Consider the following 22,243-nt stretch of genomic DNA (forward strand, 5'->3'; position numbering starts at 1 on the left):
CTTAAACTTTTGACCCAAATGATTCTTGCTTATTGCAGGATTTTAATGGTTGGGTACCATCATATTGACAGGGACTATTAAGATGCTTCTCTCTTTGGCATAAGAACACTCTGTACTAACTAGCCAATTTCTACTTGTCTACTTGTTTACCAGACTTCCAGTCATCAGACTGTAGGCAAGCTGTCATATTTTAGGTGTTGCTCTGTAGAACTGATCTACGTTTCTAACAAAGAACAGTGACTTATAAAATTGTTTGCAACAAGAAACTTTTTGATTGGGATATGCTGACATCATTGTTTGTGTATAGCTTATCACCAACCAAATAGGTAACTACTTGCTAGACATTGAATGTCCAAAAAAGAAAAATGGAATGAGTACATTGTCAAACAGTTTCTTTGAGAAACTTTCTTTGTGATTTTACAGTCCAATCGCCTTTCATAAATTATGAAATTCTTTCTGGGATGCTGCTTTTGAATTAGCAGGGTTGATCCATCTGACTGTCTTCAGTTGGGAAGATGCAGAAAGCTAAAGCTGTATCATCATGCTAGTGGAATCAGGAGGGGAAATGATGTGCCTGCATGGAAAGTTTAAAGCTGATATAAAATTATCCCTTCTTTTGAGGGATAACTACACTTTTCTCCCTCTCTCCTTTTAAAACAAAACAAAAAAAAACACCAAAAAAGTAAACAAAAAACCTGTGTCCAGTGCGTTCTTCAGTGTATTCTCTGAATGATGTGATCTTTCATGTGTGCCAGAAGATACTATGGATTCAGAATATAAATTAGAACTCCATGCTGTTGGTTTTTTTTTTGTTGTTTTTTTTTTTTGTTTTTGTTTTTTGTTTTGTATGTACGCATGAATTTTTGCTTTTTGGGGGTATGTGCAAATGCAGATATTTTAAAATAAAATTTTAGTTATCTAGTGTGCTAGGTATCTAGTGTGCTATTGTGGAACTGGTCTGGGGTAAAAGAGAAAAATAAAATACAGAGCTTCCTGCAGCAATCCAAGTGGGGTGGTGTGGAGGAGGACAGTCACCTTAGTAAGCCTGCTAGCTGTGCTTTTGATGCAGCCCAGGATACAGTTGGCTTTCTTGGCTGCAGCCACACACTGCTGGGTCATGTTGAGCTTCTCATCAATCAGCTCCCCCCAAGTCCTTCTGCCCAGGGCTGCTTTAAATCCATTAATTTGCTAGCTCGTGTTTGTGCTTGGGATGATCCCGATTCAGGTGCAGGACCTTGTGTGTGGCTTTGTTGAACACTGTGAAGCTTGCAAGAGAAAAATGATCTTAATTTAATATGATGTTTGATTTCATCTCATGTAGTTCTTCTACTGCTCTATTAGTTGCCAAGTCAATTACGTGCTATCATTTTTCACTATTTTATTTTTTTCTTAACAAGTGGCAAACTGAATAGTCAGTTATTTTTAAGGAGGTCAAATTGATGTGAGATGTTCATCTACTGTTTTGTACTGATTATATTTTCTTGCAGATTTTTTGATGGTAAATGCAATGGAGGTTTCCCTTGCTGGTTAAGAAGTTTGCTTATCTCACGTCTCGCTTCTAAATTTAATCCTTACCAATAATCATGCTTCTAGATTTTAGATTTAATTTCCACTTGTATTCTTTCAGTGGCATTAGTGGTTTCAGTATGCCTGACTGCTTGTCTCATCGTGCTCTCTCTTATGTTGTGCCAGCACGATGCCCATTTAGACAGCAAAAAGCAAAAGGATAGGTGTTACATGTGGAACATGCTAAACTTCCATTAATGAAGAAGATCAAGCCGTACTTGCATTTTGTCCTCTGCTGTTAGAGAGCAGTAAAAATACAAGACGACTACGAATCAAGTAAATGCCATCTGACATATCTGAAATAACAATTGAGAGATGTTGGATCCATCCCAGTTGGAGGCAGTTTCTATGCCTGTGGGATCTGGCATTTTTAAGTATGCTACGGAATATAATACTTTGGCCATGCAGTTTGCCTTTCTCCTGCAACTTGACACCAGGCATTTTGTTTGTCTCTTGCCTTACATTTGCTTCTTGCAGTCTGATTTCACCTTCCCAAAAGGAATTAATTGAAGTTGCATACTTGCTAACCGTAGCTCCGTGAAACTCAGCAGTTGGAGTTAGTAAGCTGAGATGAAGTACGGTGTGCAGTGGAAGTTCAAAATGTAGGTTAGTGAGCAAACTATTCACAGGAACCATAGCCACTGAGACCAGAGAAGATGAGCAGATGAAGCTGGATGCAAGTTGTTCCTTTGGTATCATCAGCTCAAAAAGTTGCTGTTAACAATCTTAAAAAACAGAACCTGAATGCTTTCTTGTCTTTCTTGGATATCCACACTCAAGTTTCATATGTTTGAAAATAACCCTTGTCAAATTCCAGTTGAATTAGTACACGCAGATGAAGATATTAGAAATGGGATGTTAAGTATAAATACGAATAAATGATTAATGAATAACTTGTCACAACTGAAATGGAAAGAGGTAATTCAGCTAGATAATCTTAATATGAGAATGATTTCTGGGTTGATTGTGTATGAAAACTTACGCATATTAAAATGGTGAAGCTATTAGTTTGTTGTATGCTCTGTAGGCTTGGAGGTGGAGACTAACTCAGGTAAATATTTTAAAGCCATTAACTTTGCATTAAAAACTCCCATTATCTTTCTAGGAGGAGAGACTTCAGCATGCAAACCTTCATCTGTTCGGCTTGCACCATCGTTTTCATTCCATGCTGCTGGCCTTCAGATGGCTGGACAGATGTCCCATTCGCATCAGCAGTACAGTGATCGTCGGCAGCAGAACATAAATGACCAACAGGTTTCTGCCTCATCATACACTGACCGGATTCAGCAACCTCTAACAAACCAGGTAAGTGATAACAAGAAAGTTATTTTAGATGTAGACGTTCTTTCTCTAAGTACATTGTAGATGTATGAATTACAGGATCAAGGCCAAGGATGAATGGACAAATATGTTTCTGGAAGTTGTTTTCAGATATCTGGTACATATTTATTGTGATTATTCTACTTACAACATTTTTGAGATGAGAGGGGAGTACAAGATCATTCAGGTCGAGTTGGAGAGAGTTGTTTTTTTTTCTTTTTTTTCCTCAATGCTGTTTGATGTTGGAATGTGATTGTTTTAATAATGAGTGTTTTGATGCAGAGTCGCTAGCTAGTACAATTGGAATGTACAGGTTTGTACAAAACACAATACTAGGAAAGGCAAACTACTTATCACTGGGATTCTACTGCTGTCAGTTAAAGTGAGTAGAGTTAGGGGCAATGTCTGTGGACACTTTTGAGCTGTTACGGTCAGTGTTTCTGGTACTATCTTCCTGTGTAAAAGATGTCTGTTGCTTTTTTTAAAGAGGCACAGCCCAGTGGTCAAGACTTCAACACAGATGAGTCTCAAAGTGTTAAAATCCAGAAGTCTCTAAATCATAGCTTCAAAATTTGTTGCAGTCTGATGGGACGTTTCATTTAAAGAAGGTGGAGATTGAAGTCTTCTGCTGCAGCAGGTTTAGGTCTGCTCCTACCTGTCTTCAGTAGAAAATCTAGAGTACCACCAACAGATGTTCTGTTGGTATTGCTTTGTCAGAAGGAGCTTATGCGGAAAAAGATTAGAAAAAATGAGAATATTCAAAGTGCCAGGATATTTGATACTAAGATTTGGAGATTTGTATTGATGAGGGCTCTGTGAAGAATGGAGAAGGGAACGGAACTGGCAAAGAATGTTTTTATTTTTCTGTAAGCCATCCAATAGGAAGAGTAGATCTGACCATATAAAATAGCATTATCTTAAGAAATCTGCAAAAATATTTTATGAGACTTTTTTTAGGCTAAAGGCCAAAACGTCTACAATGAAGTTAGTGAACCAATCGGCCAATTAAGAAAATTTTTTCGTGTTCCTTAAACCATTCCAGGGTACTTACCTAAGCATTATAATCTGGCATCACATCTATGAGCTTTAGTACGTATTAGCACTTAGTTGTTGTTTATCCAAAAAAACAAACTTTAGGATGTATCACCATCTCTTGCTATTTATGGTGGCAGTGGTTTTTAAATGGTAGGTGAATAATAGAAATCTGAGGAATAGCTTTCAGAGTAGTCAAGAGTTGCTGACCAAAGAACGTAGTCTACCAAGAGGAGTATATGAATGTAGGGAAAAAGTTTTGGTTGGTTCTGAGAGGTGAACCCTATGAAGAAATGATCAGCTGGCTACCTCCTGATATGGACTATAAACCTCTCTTTGTAACATTAATATCATTTTAGAATTAGTGTTTTTTTCCAGTTACATCCTCTTTTTTTTTTTTTTTGCGCTGTAGCTTGAAAATTAATATTTTACTGTAACTACATAGCTAAAGTCTTCATAGTTCTTTGCTTAAGCAGCCCTGAGTCATTACTTATTTATCTTCTTGGCTGCATTTAGTTCTGTTGACTTAAACTATGGGCAACTTTTTTGAAATCTTCTGCGTTCTTGTTTTTTATGATTCTTTCCTCTTTTGAGTTTTTGTACTTGTCCCATCAAAATTTCACATAATGGGTTCGGATTATCAGCTTCCAGGTTGGTATGAAGGTTCTCCGTTGGCCTACTGGGAAGTCTCACTATCTTTTTGCCTTTGCGTGATATCTCTGCTCAAACTCATCTGTGAAACCAAATTCAGCTAACATCTTTATGCTAGTGACTCAGATCATCTGCTCTACACCTTGTCTCTGTGTGAGCAAAATTTTCTATCCTTCTTTCTTGTAGCACTTTTGTAGGTGTCTAGCTGTCAGTTCTAGTTCATCATTATTAAAGCCTGACTTTTATATCTTTCTATACAAACCATGGCCCTCCATTGGTGAAGGTTTTGTGCAGTCTTAAATTTCTCCCTTGCTGTGGACACCACTATCTGCTTGCCTTTCATACAGGATGAAATCTGCATACTATCTAGGTTTTCATATCTGTATGATACATACATCTTGCAGATTCTCTCTTTATGGCATTTTTACAGGAACCACTTCTTATTTATTGGTTTGAATGTGCTGCAATTTGTTTCTCTCTGTCCTTGATAAAAGCAGTTCTGCCCTGTATATGTTGGTTTGGAAAATCTCTTGCAGAGGTCATTGTCTGAACCATCTTCCTGTGGTTGTTCTGTTTCTCTTTTGGAATCCCACTCTCAGCCCTTAGTTCTTTTTGTTAAGTGTGTGCCTGTTACTAAAGCCTGTAACATCAAAATTTCAGTGATGGTGAACTCTTTAGTAGCAAAGTCAGCATATACCTATGTTTTGAAGTACATCTGCTTAAGGATCAATGGTTCTTAACTTGGGCAGCAAGTTAAGATTTTAAGATTTTGATTATTTTAGATTTTTAAGAATTTGACTTGTGCGCATGAAGAAAAATTATTCTGAGTTAACTAAGGAAGGGGCTGAATCTCTGTTGTAGAGGGCTAAATAGGTGCATTTAATCTCCATAAATGAAAGCAGAAGAAGGAAAAGCAGACCTTTGGCAGATGCAGGAAGTGTAATTGGTAAAGGCTACAACTTTTTAATACAGTGTCTTGCATCCACTTGGACAGACAAGAAGTTAGGTTTCAGCTTCCCTTTCCCAGAACTTCCTAATGCAACAGAGATCATTAGCCCACCAGACACTTGGGTCTGCTTTGGTGCTACCGGTTTCACCCAATGCAGCTCATTTGGGTACAGTTGTCTGACAGTGATGGACAGTGAGCTGCCAGCTTTTTTGCTTCCGAGAGCGTGTCCAGACTACCCCAGTACCTCAGCCGCGTGGTGAGGAAAGCAAGAGACTCCCAGAGCCGATGCTGCTGCTGGCCGTGCTGGGGGCCGGGCAAAATTCTTTCCCGAGCTCCAGCCACCATCTGCTGGCCGGAGCGGGGCACTGCATGGCCGGGAACTGCTCTCGCTGGGAACAGTCGTTTGCAAGGAATGCCTTCCCTCAGATCTTCTAAATATTTCATGCTTCGAATAAACTCCATTCTTACTAATTAAAAATGTGTGAAATGATTTGCAGGGCATCTTAGTGAATCTTTAATTGAAGAAATCGAGAATACAAGCGTTAAAAAGGGTGGGTAGTTGACTGCTACAATTACTGAACTTTCTACGTAGAGTGTGTTGCTCCTGTCCAGACAAAAATAACTGGATTGGAAATAAAACCTAGGGTGATGAAGTCTTAGTTTTTGTGATCCTAACATTTTATAGAACAAGGAAATACTAAAATAGATAATAAATAAATAATAAATGATATTCTCTCTAGGCCCAATGAAACATGTCTTATTTTCTACACAGCTAGAGTTCAGGCCAAACCAAAGCTGTTCACACAAACAGCCCTGTAAAGTGACGACACTCGGATCAACTTCCAATGCAGTTCCAAAGTGATGAGATGTCATTAAACCGAAGCATTGAGTCTGATTGGATCTCCCTGCTTCGGCAGAGCCTGAACAGACACTGTTTTCTTGTATATTTCCACTTATTGGATTGCACAGGGAGTGAAAAGCCTCCTCTTCCATCCTGGGTAAAAGAGATGCAGAGAGAAGAGAGGTGTTTTGCTCCCTCTGGGGACAGAGGGCTCTGCTCAAACTCATTGCGGCTGTCTCCTGCTGGGCACTCACTGGGATTTTGGTAGCTGCAGAGGTAGCTCCTCTGCAGGGCAGAGGAGGAGCATGGAGAGCCTCACACCTCCCCTGGATGTGTGTGGGCTGAGGGCTGCCGAGACACATCATTCTGGTTGCTTCCACATCCAGCACTCCGAGCTGGTGGCTGCTGTCCAAGCTGAGCACTCCGCTGCCTCTTAAAATCTATAATGTGTTCCCCTCACATTAAGAAGGAAAAGACTTTCATATTGTGTTGCTGTAAAAGTACCAGAAAAGCTAATGTTTTCTCTTGTCTAATATTTTGTGTTTAAAAAAAAGTATTTGACCTCACTGAGGCAGTATTTGAAAGGGATAAGGAGGAAGAAAAAAGTCAAGAAGACCCCAACGCTTTAATTTAGCCAAAAAGGCTGAATATCTTGTTTATTGTAAGCAAAGGCTCAAATTCTGCTTCCACGAGGTAGAGAGAGGCAAAAATGTCACCAGTTCTCCCCTTCACCCTGCCTGATGTTGGGAGTGCTGTCACAGGGGTGCACAGCAGCTGAGGGAACTGGTGTTGTTCAGTCTGGAGAAGAGGAGGCTCTGGGGAGAGATCATCAATCTCTACAACCACCTGAGAGGAAGTTGTAGTGAGAACGGGATGTGGCAGTTCTTCCAGGTAACAATAGGATAAGAGGGAATGGCCTTAAGTTTACCAGTGGGAGGTTGAGGTTGGATATTAGGAAAAATTCCTTCTCAGAAGTAGTGGTGAGGCAGTAGCACAGAATCACAGAATGGCCTGGGTTGGAAGGGACCTCAAGGATCATGAATCTCCAACCCCCCTCCCACATGCAGGGCCACCAACCTCCCCATTTCATACTAGACCAGGCTGCCCAGGGCCCCATCCAACCTGGCCTTGAACACCTCCAGGGATGGGGCATCCACAACCTCTCTGGGCAGCCTGTTCCAGCACCTCACCACTCTCTCTGTAAAGAACTTCTCCCTGACATCCAACCTAAATCTTCCCTCCTTCAACTTAAAACCATTTCCCCTTGTCCTGTTGTTATCTACCCTTGTACAGAGTTGACTCCTCTCCTGTTTATCGGCTCCCTTTAGGTACTGAAAGGCTGCGATTAGGTCACGTTGCAGCCTTCTTTTCTCCAGGCTGAACAAACCCAGCTCCCTCAACGTGTCTTCATACGGGAGTTGCTCCAGCCCTCCAATCATCTTTGTGGCCCTCCTCTGGACCCTCTCCGACAGCTTTGTCCTTCTGTGGAGTACTGTGATACAGTACTCCAGATGAGGCCTCACAAGAGTGGAGAAGAGGGGGACAATCACCTCCCTGTCCCTGTTAGCCACCCCTCTTCTGATGGAGCCCAGGATACCATTTGCTTTTCGAGCTGCAGGAGCACACTGCTGACTCATGTTAAGCTTTTCATCCATCAGGACCCCCAGGTCCTTCTCTGCAGGGCTGCTCTCAAGGACCGCTCCTTCCAGTCTGTATGGATGCCTGGAATTCCTCTGGCCCAAGTGCAAAACCTTGCACTTTGCTGTGTTGAACCTCATCAGGTTCACCCAGGCCTGGCTTTCAAGCCTATTAAGGTACCTGTGAATGGCATCCCTTCCTTCCACCATGTCACCTGCACCACTCAGCTTGGTGTCGTCAGCAAACTTGCTGAGGGTGCACTCAATTCTGTCATCGATGTCATTGATAAAGATGTTAAAGAGCACCGGTCCCAAGACAGACCCTTGGGGACGCCTCTCATTACCAGCCTCCACCTGGACACAGAGCCATTGATGACCACCCTCTGTCTGCGGCCTTTTAACCAATTTCTTATCCATTGAGTGGTCCACCCATCAAATCCACATCCCTCCAATCTGGAGATAAGGATGTGGTGGGGGACCAGGGAGGTGGTGGAACACCTCCACCAACCCTGGAGGTGTTCAAGAGCTGTGTGGATGTGGCTCAGAGGGACATGGGCATGGGTGTGGTGGGAATGGGTCAACTGTTGGACTAGGTGTTCTTAGAGGTCTTTTCCAACCTTAACGATTTTATGATTCCATGAAATAAATGTCAGGCTGCTGCTAGATACATAAGGATACTGCTTGTCAGTTGCTTAAACTAGTTCTTAACTTCTAACATTTAGAACAGCAGCACTTTGTGTAAACAGTGTCATTTTGATGAATAGCAAAAATGTTCTCCCTTATGTTGATTTTTTTTCCTATTTTTTTTGGTCTATCTGTTGCTTTTCTGAGGACTTACTCCCCTTTTTTTTTTTTTTTTTTTGAGGAGTATTATCTTGTTCGAATTCCCATGATGATTTTCATTTGTAACCAAAAAGTAAGGAAGCAAGGCCTTGAATGTTAATTTGTTGTTTTTATTCCTCCTCTGTCCTGCTTGTGTTTTCATTTGTAATAGCTTGCAGACCATATTCTGGTATTTTATGAATCATTCACTATCATACAATTTAGAGGTTAGGAAACTGTAATGGCAATTTATATTAAAATTACATAATTTTTTTTTAAAGTTATGTTACCCTTGAAATGTTTACGTTATCTTTTCTTGCACCTATTGCCTAATGGTTATGGTGGCCAAAACTTACTCATCTCATCATTGGCAAGGAGCAAATAACAGGAAGATACTTCCCAACCAGACTGCTTTGGTTTTCCATTTATTTACAGGCTTTTAAAATACAGTTAGGAACTTCCAGTTCTGTCCCCCCTCTTACACTCCCCTCCCTTCCCCTCTCCCCCCCAGTAGTCAGGCTTAAGGCTCTTGTTTCCCCAAAATTGCTGAATGGTAGGGGTTTACTCAGTGATTCACTGAGTGTTGTGCCTGCCTGCAGGATGGGGTTGTGTGGTCTTACCTCTCTGACAAGTGCCAGAACCCACTTTGGGAAATCAGGAAGAGGATGTGGCCTGGAGTGAATAGGAAAGCTGAGATCTCTGAGACCTTTCTCCTTGAACAGAAACAAGCAGTAATATTTCTCTGTTCTGTCTCAACTGACTTTATCTTGAGAGCTCAGCGTAGCCTGATGTTAATATAAGATAAGAGCTTAGAAGTTTTCACGTCTTCAGACAAGCATTTCTTTTGTGCTGTGCTAACATTTATCTTCATGGATATTCTGATTGCTCAAAACTTTTTTCTGTGTAATACAAAAGATTACAAAATTGATTCATTTGATAAGGAAGTTGAGGTGAGATTCCTAGGCAGAATTTGGTAACAGATTCCAACAGTTGAGTTTTCACAAAGCACCTGGAATTTAAAGGTCAGGCTGATGGCTGAACATCTTGCTCTCTGTATGTATCTAAGATCACTTATCACCTGCACATTTTAGGTTTTGCTGACCAGATTGTTCAGCAGAGATTTTATTGATTACAATGATATAATTGGAAAGTTAATGTGTTGTAGCAGGTAGTAGCAAATTCTTAATTATTTCACCTACCTAATCATTAACCTAATTAATGATGACCAGACTTCAGAGACTGTAATGAATGTGAGCATGGATTTCATTTCCCTTGTTTTCCTTCTGTCTCAGATATTTTTGGAAGAATATGTTTATGCTTTGTCAACAAGAATTTTGGTGTGTTTTTTTCTCTTTCAATTTCTTTTATTCTTTCAGTACCCTCTGTTTTATTCTTTCAAAAATGATTGGGCTGAATCAGGCAGGATAAAGTGTTGAAAGAGATGCTTGTTTGCCTGCTGCTTTTAAAATTAATTTAACTTATAGCTTTACTTATATATGCTGCTTACTATTACTTTTACACAGCAACCTGAGTGAAAATCTGGGGAAGGAAGCCAGAAAAGGGTGGCAATACCCACAGACCTCAGTCAATGCCTGAAAAATTGTGTCCCTACCTGTGGATAATTCTAGCTCTGTTTACAGTCAGGGTATCTCTGGTTCTGTAGCATGTGGTTTTTTTTTTTTTTTTTTTTCTTAAGTCATTTTGCTAATATTCTGAAGTTTGCTCTATACTACAGAGAAGTGTTACTATTGCTTGTAATTATATCAATTTTTGTTCACACTCCAAGCAGGACTGGGGAAGTGATCCCGCCCCTGTACTCAGCACTGGTGAGGCCTCACCTTGAGTACTGTGTTCAGTTTTGGGCACCTCAGTACAGAAAGGATATTGAGGTGCTGGAGGAGGTCCAAAGAAGGGCAAGAAGGTTGTGAAGGGCTTGGAGAATATGCTCTATGAGGAGAGACTGAAGGAACTGGAGCTATTTAGCCTGCAAGAAGGTTGTGAAGGGCTTGGAGAATATGCTCTATGAGGAGAGACTGAAGGAACTGGAGCTATTTAGCCTGGGGAACAGAAGGCTGAGGGGAGACCTCATTGCTCTCTTCCAATACCTGAAAGGTGATTGTAGTGAGAGCAGGGTTGGCCTCTTCTCACTGGTGATAGATGACAGGATGAGGGGAAATGGCCTCAAGTTGCTCTAGGGGAGGTTTAGGTTGGGTATCAGGAAAAACTTCTTTACATAAAGGGTTGTTAAGCACTGGAATAGGCTCCTCAAGGAGCTGGTTGAGTCACCATCCCTGGATGTGTTTAAAAGCCATTTGGATGCGGTGCTCAGGGACATGAGTTAGCAAAGGGTTGTTAGAGTTAGGGTAGTATGGTTAGGTTGTGGTTGGACTTGATGATCTTTAAGGTCTTTTCCCACCTGAGCAATTCTAAGATTCTGGAGACAACATCTTTTATGTGGCTGCCTGCCACAGGAGATTAGCATTAACTTCCTATCTTATATTGTGATGTAAGAGGAGTTTTAAATAGCTAGTGTTACAGGAGGTGAGACCAGTCTGTTCAATTCTTTAATATGTATGCCATAACTTTTAACTAGAATTCCTATTGTAATCTTTACAATATAAAATCTTCATTATTTCTTTTGTTCATTGTTTGATAGGCAACAACAGTCCCTCTCTTTTTCTCCCTTTCTTGAATATGGATAGAAGCAGATCTATTTTTTTGTTTCAGTATCTACATTAAAGCATTCAGTTAACAGAACATAGGTACCTGCTCATAATTTCTCTTAATCAAAATAACATACATTTTAAAAGGAATAGTGCCGTCTATTTTTGGATAATAAAGCCTGTGCCCAAAGAGAGGGAAATTGTATATCGAGATTGCTAGTGATCTGTTCTTTCATTCATAAACAAGCCTCAAACACTATGCTAATTAAAATAATATATCTGAGTTAACAGTCACAGTTTCTTTAAAGTATGATTTGTCTTAAATGTGGTAAATACACACAATTGGATTCTTGGCTGCCTTTTTTTTGTGTGTGTTTATTTGATTCTTCCTTGTTTATACTAGTTACAAGTTGCTTCTCAAGAGTTAATTGAAAGAAAATGAAATTTCAGTTCCTTACTTGCAATTTAATTTTCATCATGCTGTCATCCCAGGTAGCTGTGCTGATGCTGTGAAGACAGCAATGTAGACCAGTCAAAATGTGATGGGCCTGTACTGACACACAAATTGTAATGAAAATAGTTTCTTGTCTCTTAATCTTGAAATACCTTTTGATTTAATCTTTGGGATGATCTGAGGTTGCAATGTTGCTGTCTGGCCACCAGATAGAGACTGGCGTTTGCAAAATTGGGTGGTTGTTTTTTTGTTTTCTGTTACTGAAAGTTCTTCAAAGCCAAGAGAGAAATTGGTATTACCCTAATGATAAAAAAAAAATAAAAATGTTACTATGTAAATTGGGTAAAGACCAAGACTTTGTTTCATAGTCTTCATTATCAGAAAGGAAGGGAGCACAAGTCTAAGAAGAATCTTAGAAGAAGGGAATGTTATATGTTTTTCAATATAGCAAGGAAGGAAAAAAAGGTCAAATCCCTCTCTTCTCCCACTCCAAACTTTCTTAAGAAAAGAAATTTGATTTCTAAACTAGAAAATAAATATGAACAGTTATCCTACAAATTCCTTTTCCAAACCAGAGCAATTTCATGTCTGAATAGTTAAACTGAACTATTGAGTTCTTCTGTACATAAGCTATCTCCTCAAAACATAACGTGCAGTAACAGAGGCTGGTCGTATCAGCCTAGGTCAGATAGAAGTCTCTGCAAGTATTTGTGTGCCAGTCTCTTTTACTGGCAAATCTACCCATATTTCCGTGTTCCAATCATGTCTTTAAATCAAATTCAGAAATTAAAGGGAACTCTTGCATGTGAAAAACCTCTAACAGTGTTGGTTATGATTAGGACTGGATGCTGTTTAGGTTTTTAGCGTTGCAGCATAAGTACCAAAAATGATCATTTTTAGGTGTGATTTGTATAAAGATTAAAATGTTTGGCAGATGAGAGGAAGAAAAAATATTGTGGAAACATCAAATTACTTGTTTAGAAAATTTTATAACACCTTCCTGATGTTTACGAAATGGTCATCTGCTTGTAGTAAAAAAGAATTAAGGGGGAATTAATTTAATAAGCCTGCTGAAAGGAAATTGATGGTAGAGGGCATATCCAAAAATGAATGATTAGTGTAAACATTTAGAACGTGACTTGGGTTAAAATTCCCTGGAGGAAGTTTAAGTTTATTACACTGTCTCTGAGAAACAGTCTCTAATCTGAAAGGCTTAAAGTCAGCAGTCTCACATGGGTGTAAAAATGTTATGTAGACACATTCTGAGAGGTGTGCACCAGAGCTTTGAATTGCAGTTCAAGCTCCACTGAGTCTGTAGCAGTTGGAAGTCTTGGCCTTATGCAGATGCAGGGTGGTTACTGACAGCTTCTTGGCTTTTTTTTGCACTCTCTCTTCAGCTCATTCACACACTTTGTCTGTCTCTTTTGTTCTCATGAGTTATTTCCGTGGCTGCCTGTCCACAGGAGAGCATGAGCTAACCTTTCCAGTGTGGTTGTTTTGGGTGCCTGGGTTCAGATCCAATTCAGATATCCAAAAATTTCAGATACCCAAGCTCTCTTTAATGCTTCTATTGGTAAGAAGTTTTTGAGGTTAATTAAATTAATTAAATTAAAGATATAAACATAATTTTGTTTGGTCATCATGGGGGGGTGGAGGAGGAAGACCTATTTGTACAGCCACAGTCCTAAGTATTAAGTAAAACTGTAAAAGAAAGAGAAGTGATTGTGCTTTTCCAGTTCCTTTATTAGCTCAGCAATACTTACATGTTAACCAGTTTCATTATTTTTGTTGATGGCTTGTGCTCTTTGCGTAGCTCTGCAGGGGGGTGACTATGAGTTCAGCTGTAATGGGAGGCAGCAGATGAGATTAAGCAAATGGAAGTGAAGAGGGTTATGAGCCTGAGTGTATTTGCTGAGGTGAGATGAGATGATGTGAGATGAGAATTGTACAGCTGAACTGTGGTGGTCCTCTTAGCACTGAGCGCTAAGGAAGTGAAAGGAGCTTTAACATGTTAAACAAGCTTTTCCCTGGATGATTGAACTTGCTGTGGGGTTTGTTGTCAATGAGAAGAGAGGGAATGGGGAAAGGCAAGCTTTGGGACCAGTCGCACTGGCTAAACTCAATCTCTCAGCTCCCCATCCAACACCTCTGTGAGACAGAGAAGTTGACAGTTTGCCTTGTGGTACATTTGTGCTGTTGGGTAAGTATATGCTGAACAGTTAATCAGCTTTAGCCAAATGACATGGTTTGTGACTTAGTTTCTTTCTGTTTTATCTGATGGTAGTAATCACCTCTAGCTTCCCACTTGAATTTTTTCAGGAACTTTGTCTTTTAAGACTTCAAACAAATCCCGAGGAGCAATGGCAGTTGAGTGGTAGACTCAGAAACTGTATGGGGCATGTCTGCAAGGAAAAAAGAGGCACACGAATCAGTGTGTCACACAGAAGTCTTACGGCTTTACGACACTAATACCAAAAAATACCCTGCTGTTGAACATGTTAATATTTGAGAAGTAATCAGTGTTAGGAAACACAACTGAGCAGTGTACCCATCTTTTCTGGGATGTTTTTTAACTTCAAAAGTTGGTATGGTTTTCATGGGCACACTTAATATTTCTTCGGATTTATATTCTTTTTCTAAACTTGATATTGCAAAGCATAGTAGACCTAAGTTTCTTGATTTGGAATGTAATGTAGTTTTAATGTGGCAAACTGTTGCAGTTCTTCAACAACTGCTAACTTCCATTTGTGATTTTAATGCAACTAAACATCAAATAAAGTTCATACATCAGCCATGAAGGTAGAGCAGTAACATCAGCTTGAATCTGTGTAATCAAATAAGCTGTATTTTTAACTAAAGGAAAGACTGTAGGGATTAAGCCAGTTAGGTATACTGAGAAGGGATATGTGTTTGGATATTTATTGATTGATTCATTGATCAGGAAATACATTAAAGAGTAACTGGACTAAGTGTTATTTTCTTTAATTTCTGTATTTGTTTTTCTTTTTGTGCATGTGTGTCATCTTAAAGAAGATGTTACATTGAAGTAGATCACTTCTGTGAGGAATATCTTGATTTGGTGGAGGAATTCTATATAATTGAAGTCTTGTTTTTTCTAATATATCTAATATTGTCATGTTACAGAGGCGGATGCCCCAAACTTTCCGTGATCCAGCTACTGCTCCTTTGAGGAAGCTCTCCGTAGATTTGATTAAAACATACAAGCATATTAATGAGGTAATGGGTCCAGCTATCTTTGTAATGTGTGTTGATAGGAAGTTTTTGTTTGAAATAAGTTATCAAGCGTATTTTCTGTGAATCATACCATGTTCTCTGTTGGCATTATTTTGGATTTGTCTTGGAGAGTAAAGTTCTTTGTCTGTAAATCATTTTTATTAAATCTGAAGTGCCTGCAAAGAACAGAAGTATATTAATACCCTGTTGTATCGTGTCCCAAGAGAATAGTTTGTTCCTGTATGTGAAGTAGAGTAAAAAGAGAGAATCTAGTCTATTTTTTTCCCCCTTGAGTAATATTGGTTTTTAATTTCTTTCTCTGCCAGTGAAGGTTTATTTGAAAATGGCTAAAATTTTTGAAATAGAGTTGGCTCTAAATAACTGTGTATTTTCAAAGCTAATTAAGTATTGGGATACTTTCGTTTCTAAGCCTGATTCCTTGCAGGTTCTGAAAACATGCCTAAAAGATGTTAAATTCTTACAAAAATATTAGAAATTCGTCTCAAGAAAATATTGTTATTTAATTTTCCTTCTGGTTATTCATCGAACATTTAAGACTTGTGAAGAGATGAGAAAAATGATGGTTCCTCTCTGCAGGTCTCATTTTAAGTCATTGATGTCACGGTCCTCATTGTAGTCCAGCCAATAAGATTTTTTTTTATCCTGGATATGACTTTCTATTGTTTTATAAAGAAACTAAGTTTTTCTGATGTTTGATAAAGAAATAAAGAGTGGCACAAACTTTTTTTTAGCTCCTCTTGAAACCTTTATGAATGTATCTAGAGAATTGTATTTTTCTTAAAGCACAGCAAGTAATATTTCAAAAATCACAGGGTAAGGTACATGGAGATTACAACGAAAGCTATTTCTGTGAACAGATGTTCTAAAAGGTGCTCTCTTAAGCAATATACTTTTCATTACTTACTTTAGGTTTACTATGCAAAAAAAAAACGGCGGCATCAACAGGGCCAAGGAGATGATTCCAGTCACAAAAAGGAGCGTAAAGTTTACAATGATGGCTATGATGATGACAACTATGACTATATTGTAAAAAATGGGGAGAAGTGGATGGATCGTTATGAAATTGACTCTTTAATAGGCAAAGGATCCTTTGGACAGGTAATAAATACATCTATCAGCTGTACAACCTCTAAGTCATGTGAAAGATTATATACATATCATTTGATGTAGTGTACCTACCCATTTAGAAATTCAGCTCTTAATTATATTTTTGGCTGAATGTTGAATACTCAGGTTGAGAAGTTAGTCTTATTTATTTGACTTTTGTCTTTCAGGTTGTAAAAGCTTATGATCGAGTGGAACAGGAATGGGTGGCTATCAAAATAATAAAAAACAAAAAAGCTTTCTTAAACCAAGCCCAGATTGAAGTGCGACTGCTTGAGCTTATGAACAAACATGACACTGAGATGAAGTACTATATAGGTATTCAAATAGTTTTTCTTAATATTTATTTAATCAAACTGTGAATATTTTATATCTTGCCATATAGTGCACGATGCTGCAACTAATGTTTTTGATGCTAACAAAATGAAAAAAAAAATACAACTTTTAATAGTGGTATTCTGTGTAAATTACTTTGCATTAATCAACACGTCATTTTGCAGTAGGACTGCATTCAGAAGAAAAATATATGAAATGCTTTGGGATAACCAACTTGCTATTTATTCTGTAACATTCAGATTTTCTATAGAACTTTTTAATGATATGGATACTAAAACAAGTTCCCACAGACCAGCTTTTCTACGGAAGCTGTAGTACTTTCCATGTTTCCCACTACTTTTAGTATGTTTCAAGTTATCTGGGAAACTTCGTGGATAAAAGGATGTGTGTTTAACATGAAACAATGCCATACAGTAGTTTTATGTCTACCTTGATAATTATTTCTTTATTTTTGCATGTTTAAAAGCTTAAAATCTTGTTTAACAAAATGGAGATAAAATTTTTTAAACGTTTAGACTTGCCCATTGAGATCTCAGAAAGTATTTCCAAGGTTTATAATTTTGATTGTTACTGTAGATTGGCGTGCTGTTCCCTGAGGTTGTTATTAACATGCTACTTGAACTTTTTAGTAAGAATGAAATCAAGTCAGCTCAAGTAAAAAGTTTATTAAATCCTGTCCTCTGGAGAGAAGTATTGGCAAAAATATGATGGAAAGAAAGCATGTTGTAATGCGAGAATGGAGAACTGTGAGAAAGAATAATTAAAGACAATGAAACTCTGTTTTTAAATATCCTTTATCTTTGTAGATGCTGAAATACTAATGGCTGTACTAATATTGCTAATATTTATTTCTGTAGTTCAGAAAGAAATTTTTGAAATAATGTTAGTACACACATATTAAATTATTATCTGATGACTATTCGGTTACGTTTTGATAATTTATAGACTATTATTTTCATAATACAATTTATTTATGTAGTTTAAATGTTTTCTAGATATTTTAAATTTCTTAGGAGCATGCTTACACAAAAGAAAATCTATTCTTCATACCTTCCTACATTAAAGAGATGCTTCAAGAACAAGAAAGAAAGGACCAGTTTCAGATTAACACAGAGCAAATAAAAACAATATAGCCACCACTAAATGAGCTCTTGAAATTTTAATTTTTTAGAATGTCTGTAATACCACATGAGATTGACCAAAACTTCACATAATCTCACTGTGTGGCTTAACAAAATATGGTTTAATATAGAGCGTTATTTAAAGAAAGAAAAATAACTTAAAAAAGGAAAAAAAAAAAAAAGTTCCAATAGTTTTGAACATACAGCTTTTGCTTAGGCAAGCACAACTGATTTCAGTAGTTTTAGGCTTGTATCAAGTTGGTTTCTGAATCTGTTACGGTATATTTGTGTGGTTCCCCTTTTTCTTTAGCACGGTATTTAATAAACATGACAGCATTAATAAGAGTTAAATAAATGACAGCAAATGGGTCATGCTTTGAATGTTTACCATGTATTACATGTGTTGTGAAAACTGAGATCTCTTGGTGTTTCACTGTACAATATTTGTAAATACAGGAACAAAAAGTTTCAAACCTATTTTTTTTCAACAAGACTTACTGAAGCATTCAACATATTTTTTTTACAGAAGGATGTATGTAGGACATAGAAATTGTTCACCCTTGCATAGACTTCTAGCTGCTTGACACAGTGGTTGAGTGAGGCTGAAAGCATTGCAAATACTACAATGTACGAGGTGGTGTAAAATGTAGATTTTAAAAGGAATGTGATTAAATTAGAAGACAGGATTGCAGATCTACATTTTTAGCCCAGTTTTTAATGACATAAGGTGAAACTGCTGATGCTTACATCAAGTCTCCTCTAATAGCTCGTTTCCTTCAAATCTAACACAAGTATAGGAATGCTTTCAGTTATTTTAGTTCTGTGGTGTCAGAGTAGAGGAGAAACATTCAATGTAATGTCTCCTTTGCAGGAAAGGTCTGGCAGTTATCCTGGCTATTTGAGTTGTATAGCAGTTGCATGTAGTACAGCTGGCCAAGTAACATGCTGGCAATTACAAATTAGTTGGAGCAGGTGGTGTTTCTTGCCAATTTGGCAGGTCAAGCAAGTTTAGGTTGGGTAGGTGAGGGTTGGAATAAGGTGAAAGAAGGCCGCAAGAACCTGGACAAATGCTGTTGCCTTTAAAGTAGGAGGTTATTGGAAATGTATTAAGGGCGAGAAAGTACAAAAGATCTAGGTAATGCAGTATTGCAAGAATTAGCATTGGGATCTGATTAATGTTCATAAATACCTAAAGGGAAGTGAGAGGCAAATGGATGAGGCCAGGCACTTCTCGGCAATGTGCAGTGAAAGGACAAAGCGCTGTGGCCTAAAACTTGAACACAAGAAGTTCTGTACTAACATGCAGAAAACTTCTTTATGGTATGGATGATAAGAGCAGTGGAACAGGCTGCCTAGAGGGGTTGTGGAGTGTCCTTCTACGGAGATATTCAAGACCCGTCTGGATGCCTACCTGTGTGACCTATTATAGGGTACCTGCTTTAGCAGGGGGTTGGATGCAGTGATCTCTTAAAGTCCCTTCCAACCCCTACAATTCTGTGATTCTGTGGGATAGAAGCAAATGGTATTGTTACAAGTAAATCATAATAGACAAATGAAAAACTGACATATAATAATAAAATTCTTTAGGACACCAAGTAATGACCTTAACTGCAAGTCTGAATTCTGATTGTACTAACATTGGTTCAAGATTTTATTATGACAAAGAGAAGACTGTATTGCTACTTATCCGAGTGCTCAAATATTTTTTCATATTTCAATTTTCTTATGGCAACCAACCTGAATGCTTAAAAACCTGGTAAACTCTGCTTCCCTCTAAAGAGATGATTTTTTTGTGTATATCATGAAACAAATTGATTAGATTCAGATTGGGTTTGTTGCTTTCGTAATTTGAGATTATGCCTGGTTGAGTTTAATGCCTTTGGGATTTTGATTAATTATATTAATAAAATTAATCTATTGAAGTCATGAGTTACAAATTGCAGTAATCTTATGGTATGCTTTAAATTATTGACTTTTTTTTTTTAAATCTCTGTTCTACCTTTTAAAATTGTTTTTTGTTAATATAGCTGTACTCAGTTACACCTGTGGACACTTCAGCAGTGTGAATGAAAACTAAGCAAACTTAGGCACAGCAGAAACGTATTATTTCCAACATGTAATTAAATAACTGTATATCGGGAACAAATGTAACAATATAATCTTATTTGCAGGTCAGCTCAATTTAGCATTGTCTCATAATTTGTATGTAATACAATATGTTAATCATTTTCTTCTCTTTTTTTTTTAAAGTGCATTTGAAGCGCCACTTCATGTTCCGAAACCACCTCTGCTTAGTCTTCGAAATGCTGTCCTACAATCTGTATGATTTGTTGCGGAACACCAACTTCAGAGGTGTCTCATTGAATCTGACAAGAAAATTTGCGCAGCAAATGTGCACTGCACTGCTTTTTCTGGCGACTCCTGAACTTAGTATCATTCACTGTGACCTAAAACCTGAGAATATCCTGCTCTGTAACCCCAAACGAAGCGCCATCAAGATTGTTGATTTTGGCAGTTCTTGTCAACTTGGGCAGAGGGTACGTATTGGTAAAAATTCTGATTGCGCTATTGTTGGATACACACAATAAACGTAATATTTGTAAGTCATAGTACTTGCTAGCTAATTTAAATTTTAGTAATGATGACTTAAATAGTAATTAATTACTGAATAGGATGTTGGACATTGGCAAGCCTTAGAAGAATTATAGAATCATAGACTCACAGGGTTGGAAAGGACCTGCAAGATCATCTAGTCCAACCGCCCTCCCATCACCATTGCTGCCACAAGACCACAAGCACTAAATCATACTCATAGCTCCTCATTCAGATGCCTCTTGAACACTACCAGGGACGGCGACTCCACCACCATCCTGGGAAGCCATTCCAGTGCCTGACCAATCTCTGAGAAGAGCTTTAGATAGCCATTTTAATGCCATAGTAGATAAACACTCTGTCTTTTTTTTTTTTTTTTTTTTTAAATCCTTGTTTATACTTTTATAATGCAGAATGCATCAGCACTTGATTGTAGAAGTCTGCAGTGCTTTCTGCTCTTAAATATGCTTTTTTATTATCTTCTTATTCCATAATGGTGGTATAAGTATGAGTAAAGACACTTGCAAAGCTTTTCTAGGGCAAAGGGGCACATTGCTTTCTTTAGATTAGGATAGACTTATAATATTAATTATATTAAAAAAAAAAAAAGTATTTGTGTCCTGGTGTTCTTTGATAATGAGCTGTTAAAAATCTTTCCGGTATAGTTCCAGTATAGAATTTTCTGTCTTGTGAAAATGAGCAGGATAGTAGAAGGTGTAGGGAAGTAGCTTTTTTTTTTCACGTGGAATCACCTGGTAATTTCATCTAATTACATCACATCAAAACTCTGACTTTATTTATTTATTTATTTTTCTTTTAAATCATAGGTTTTGTCAGAAATGCTATGTAATTTTCATGTGGCTCATAGAATAGTTTTTCTCTTGATCAAACCAAAATTTTGTTGCATAATTAACTGCAATTGCATGAGATTACCCTTGTCAATGGTAAAGCGTAAAATGTTGTCACCATGAGTGAATCTGCACTGTTTTTTTGTAAGCAGGAGTTAGTATTTTCTTAAGAATTAACATTTAAATATTTTTATAAATTTACAGTGTAGTTTTAGTATCACTGAAACCTTGTCTTTGCTTTCCCTACTGTGAAAGTGTATTCTGTGGTAATTCCATTTTGTAATACAGAATCTTAATAGCGCTCTTTGAATGCTGTGTATTATTTTAAATGGTTTTATTTCAGATATACCAATATATCCAGAGCCGTTTCTATCGATCGCCAGAGGTGCTACTGGGAATGCCTTACGATCTTGCAATTGATATGTGGTCCCTGGGGTGTATTTTAGTTGAGATGCACACTGGAGAGCCTCTTTTCAGTGGGGCAAATGAGGTATGCAGCTGTTATACAGTACATGTAATTTGATTTTTTTGTTGTTGTTCATTCTCACTGTGATATTAATCTGTTTTATTTTCATATATAAATGAGGAAATACTAATAATTATAAAATCAGACAACATCAATGATAGCAATGCCTTTTGTTAGAACTCTAACTCACCTAGTAATAATGTTCTGTTTCTGGGTACTCTCCCCTTCCCTGTTCCTTATTTGCTAATTTGTTTAGTTAATATTGGATTTTTCTTAAACTTGCAACTAATTCACAACTTTGTGTGTATGGGTAGTTAACATTTGCTTTCCATGTGATTATATAGAGTATTGGAATCTTACTGCATTGCTCAGCTGTATGTCTCATGTTATTCATGAATATTCTTCATGTGGAACAGGTGGATCAAATGAATAAAATAGTGGAAGTTTTGGGGATACCGCCTGCCCATATCCTTGACCAAGCACCAAAAGCAAGAAAGTTCTTTGAGAAGTTGCCAGATGGCACTTGGAACTTGAAGAAGACCAAAGATGGAAAAAGGGTAAGTTACATAATCAGGATGAAAATACG

At 37.8% G+C, this 22,243-nt stretch overlaps 1 protein-coding gene across 2 annotated transcripts in view; it reads left to right on the top strand.

Moving 5' to 3' along the window:
• The window catches only part of DYRK1A (dual specificity tyrosine phosphorylation regulated kinase 1A), an 84,392-nt gene that overhangs the window by 56,711 nt on the left and 5,438 nt on the right, over positions 1-22,243 (top strand). For both annotated transcript variants that reach the window (XM_085242933.1, XM_085242939.1), the window contains exons 3-9: positions 2,672-2,871; positions 15,080-15,172; positions 16,100-16,288; positions 16,465-16,612; positions 20,002-20,288; positions 21,535-21,681; positions 22,074-22,214. In XM_085242933.1, the coding sequence (XP_085099059.1) occupies positions 2,672-2,871; positions 15,080-15,172; positions 16,100-16,288; positions 16,465-16,612; positions 20,002-20,288; positions 21,535-21,681; positions 22,074-22,214 (1,205 nt within the window). The remainder of the gene's footprint in view (positions 1-2,671; positions 2,872-15,079; positions 15,173-16,099; positions 16,289-16,464; positions 16,613-20,001; positions 20,289-21,534; positions 21,682-22,073; positions 22,215-22,243) is intronic.

The sequence above is a fragment of the Meleagris gallopavo genome, chromosome 1 (genome assembly GCF_905368555.1).
Source record: "Meleagris gallopavo chromosome 1, MGAL_WU_HG_1.1, whole genome shotgun sequence".
NCBI lineage: Eukaryota > Metazoa > Chordata > Aves > Galliformes > Phasianidae > Meleagris > Meleagris gallopavo.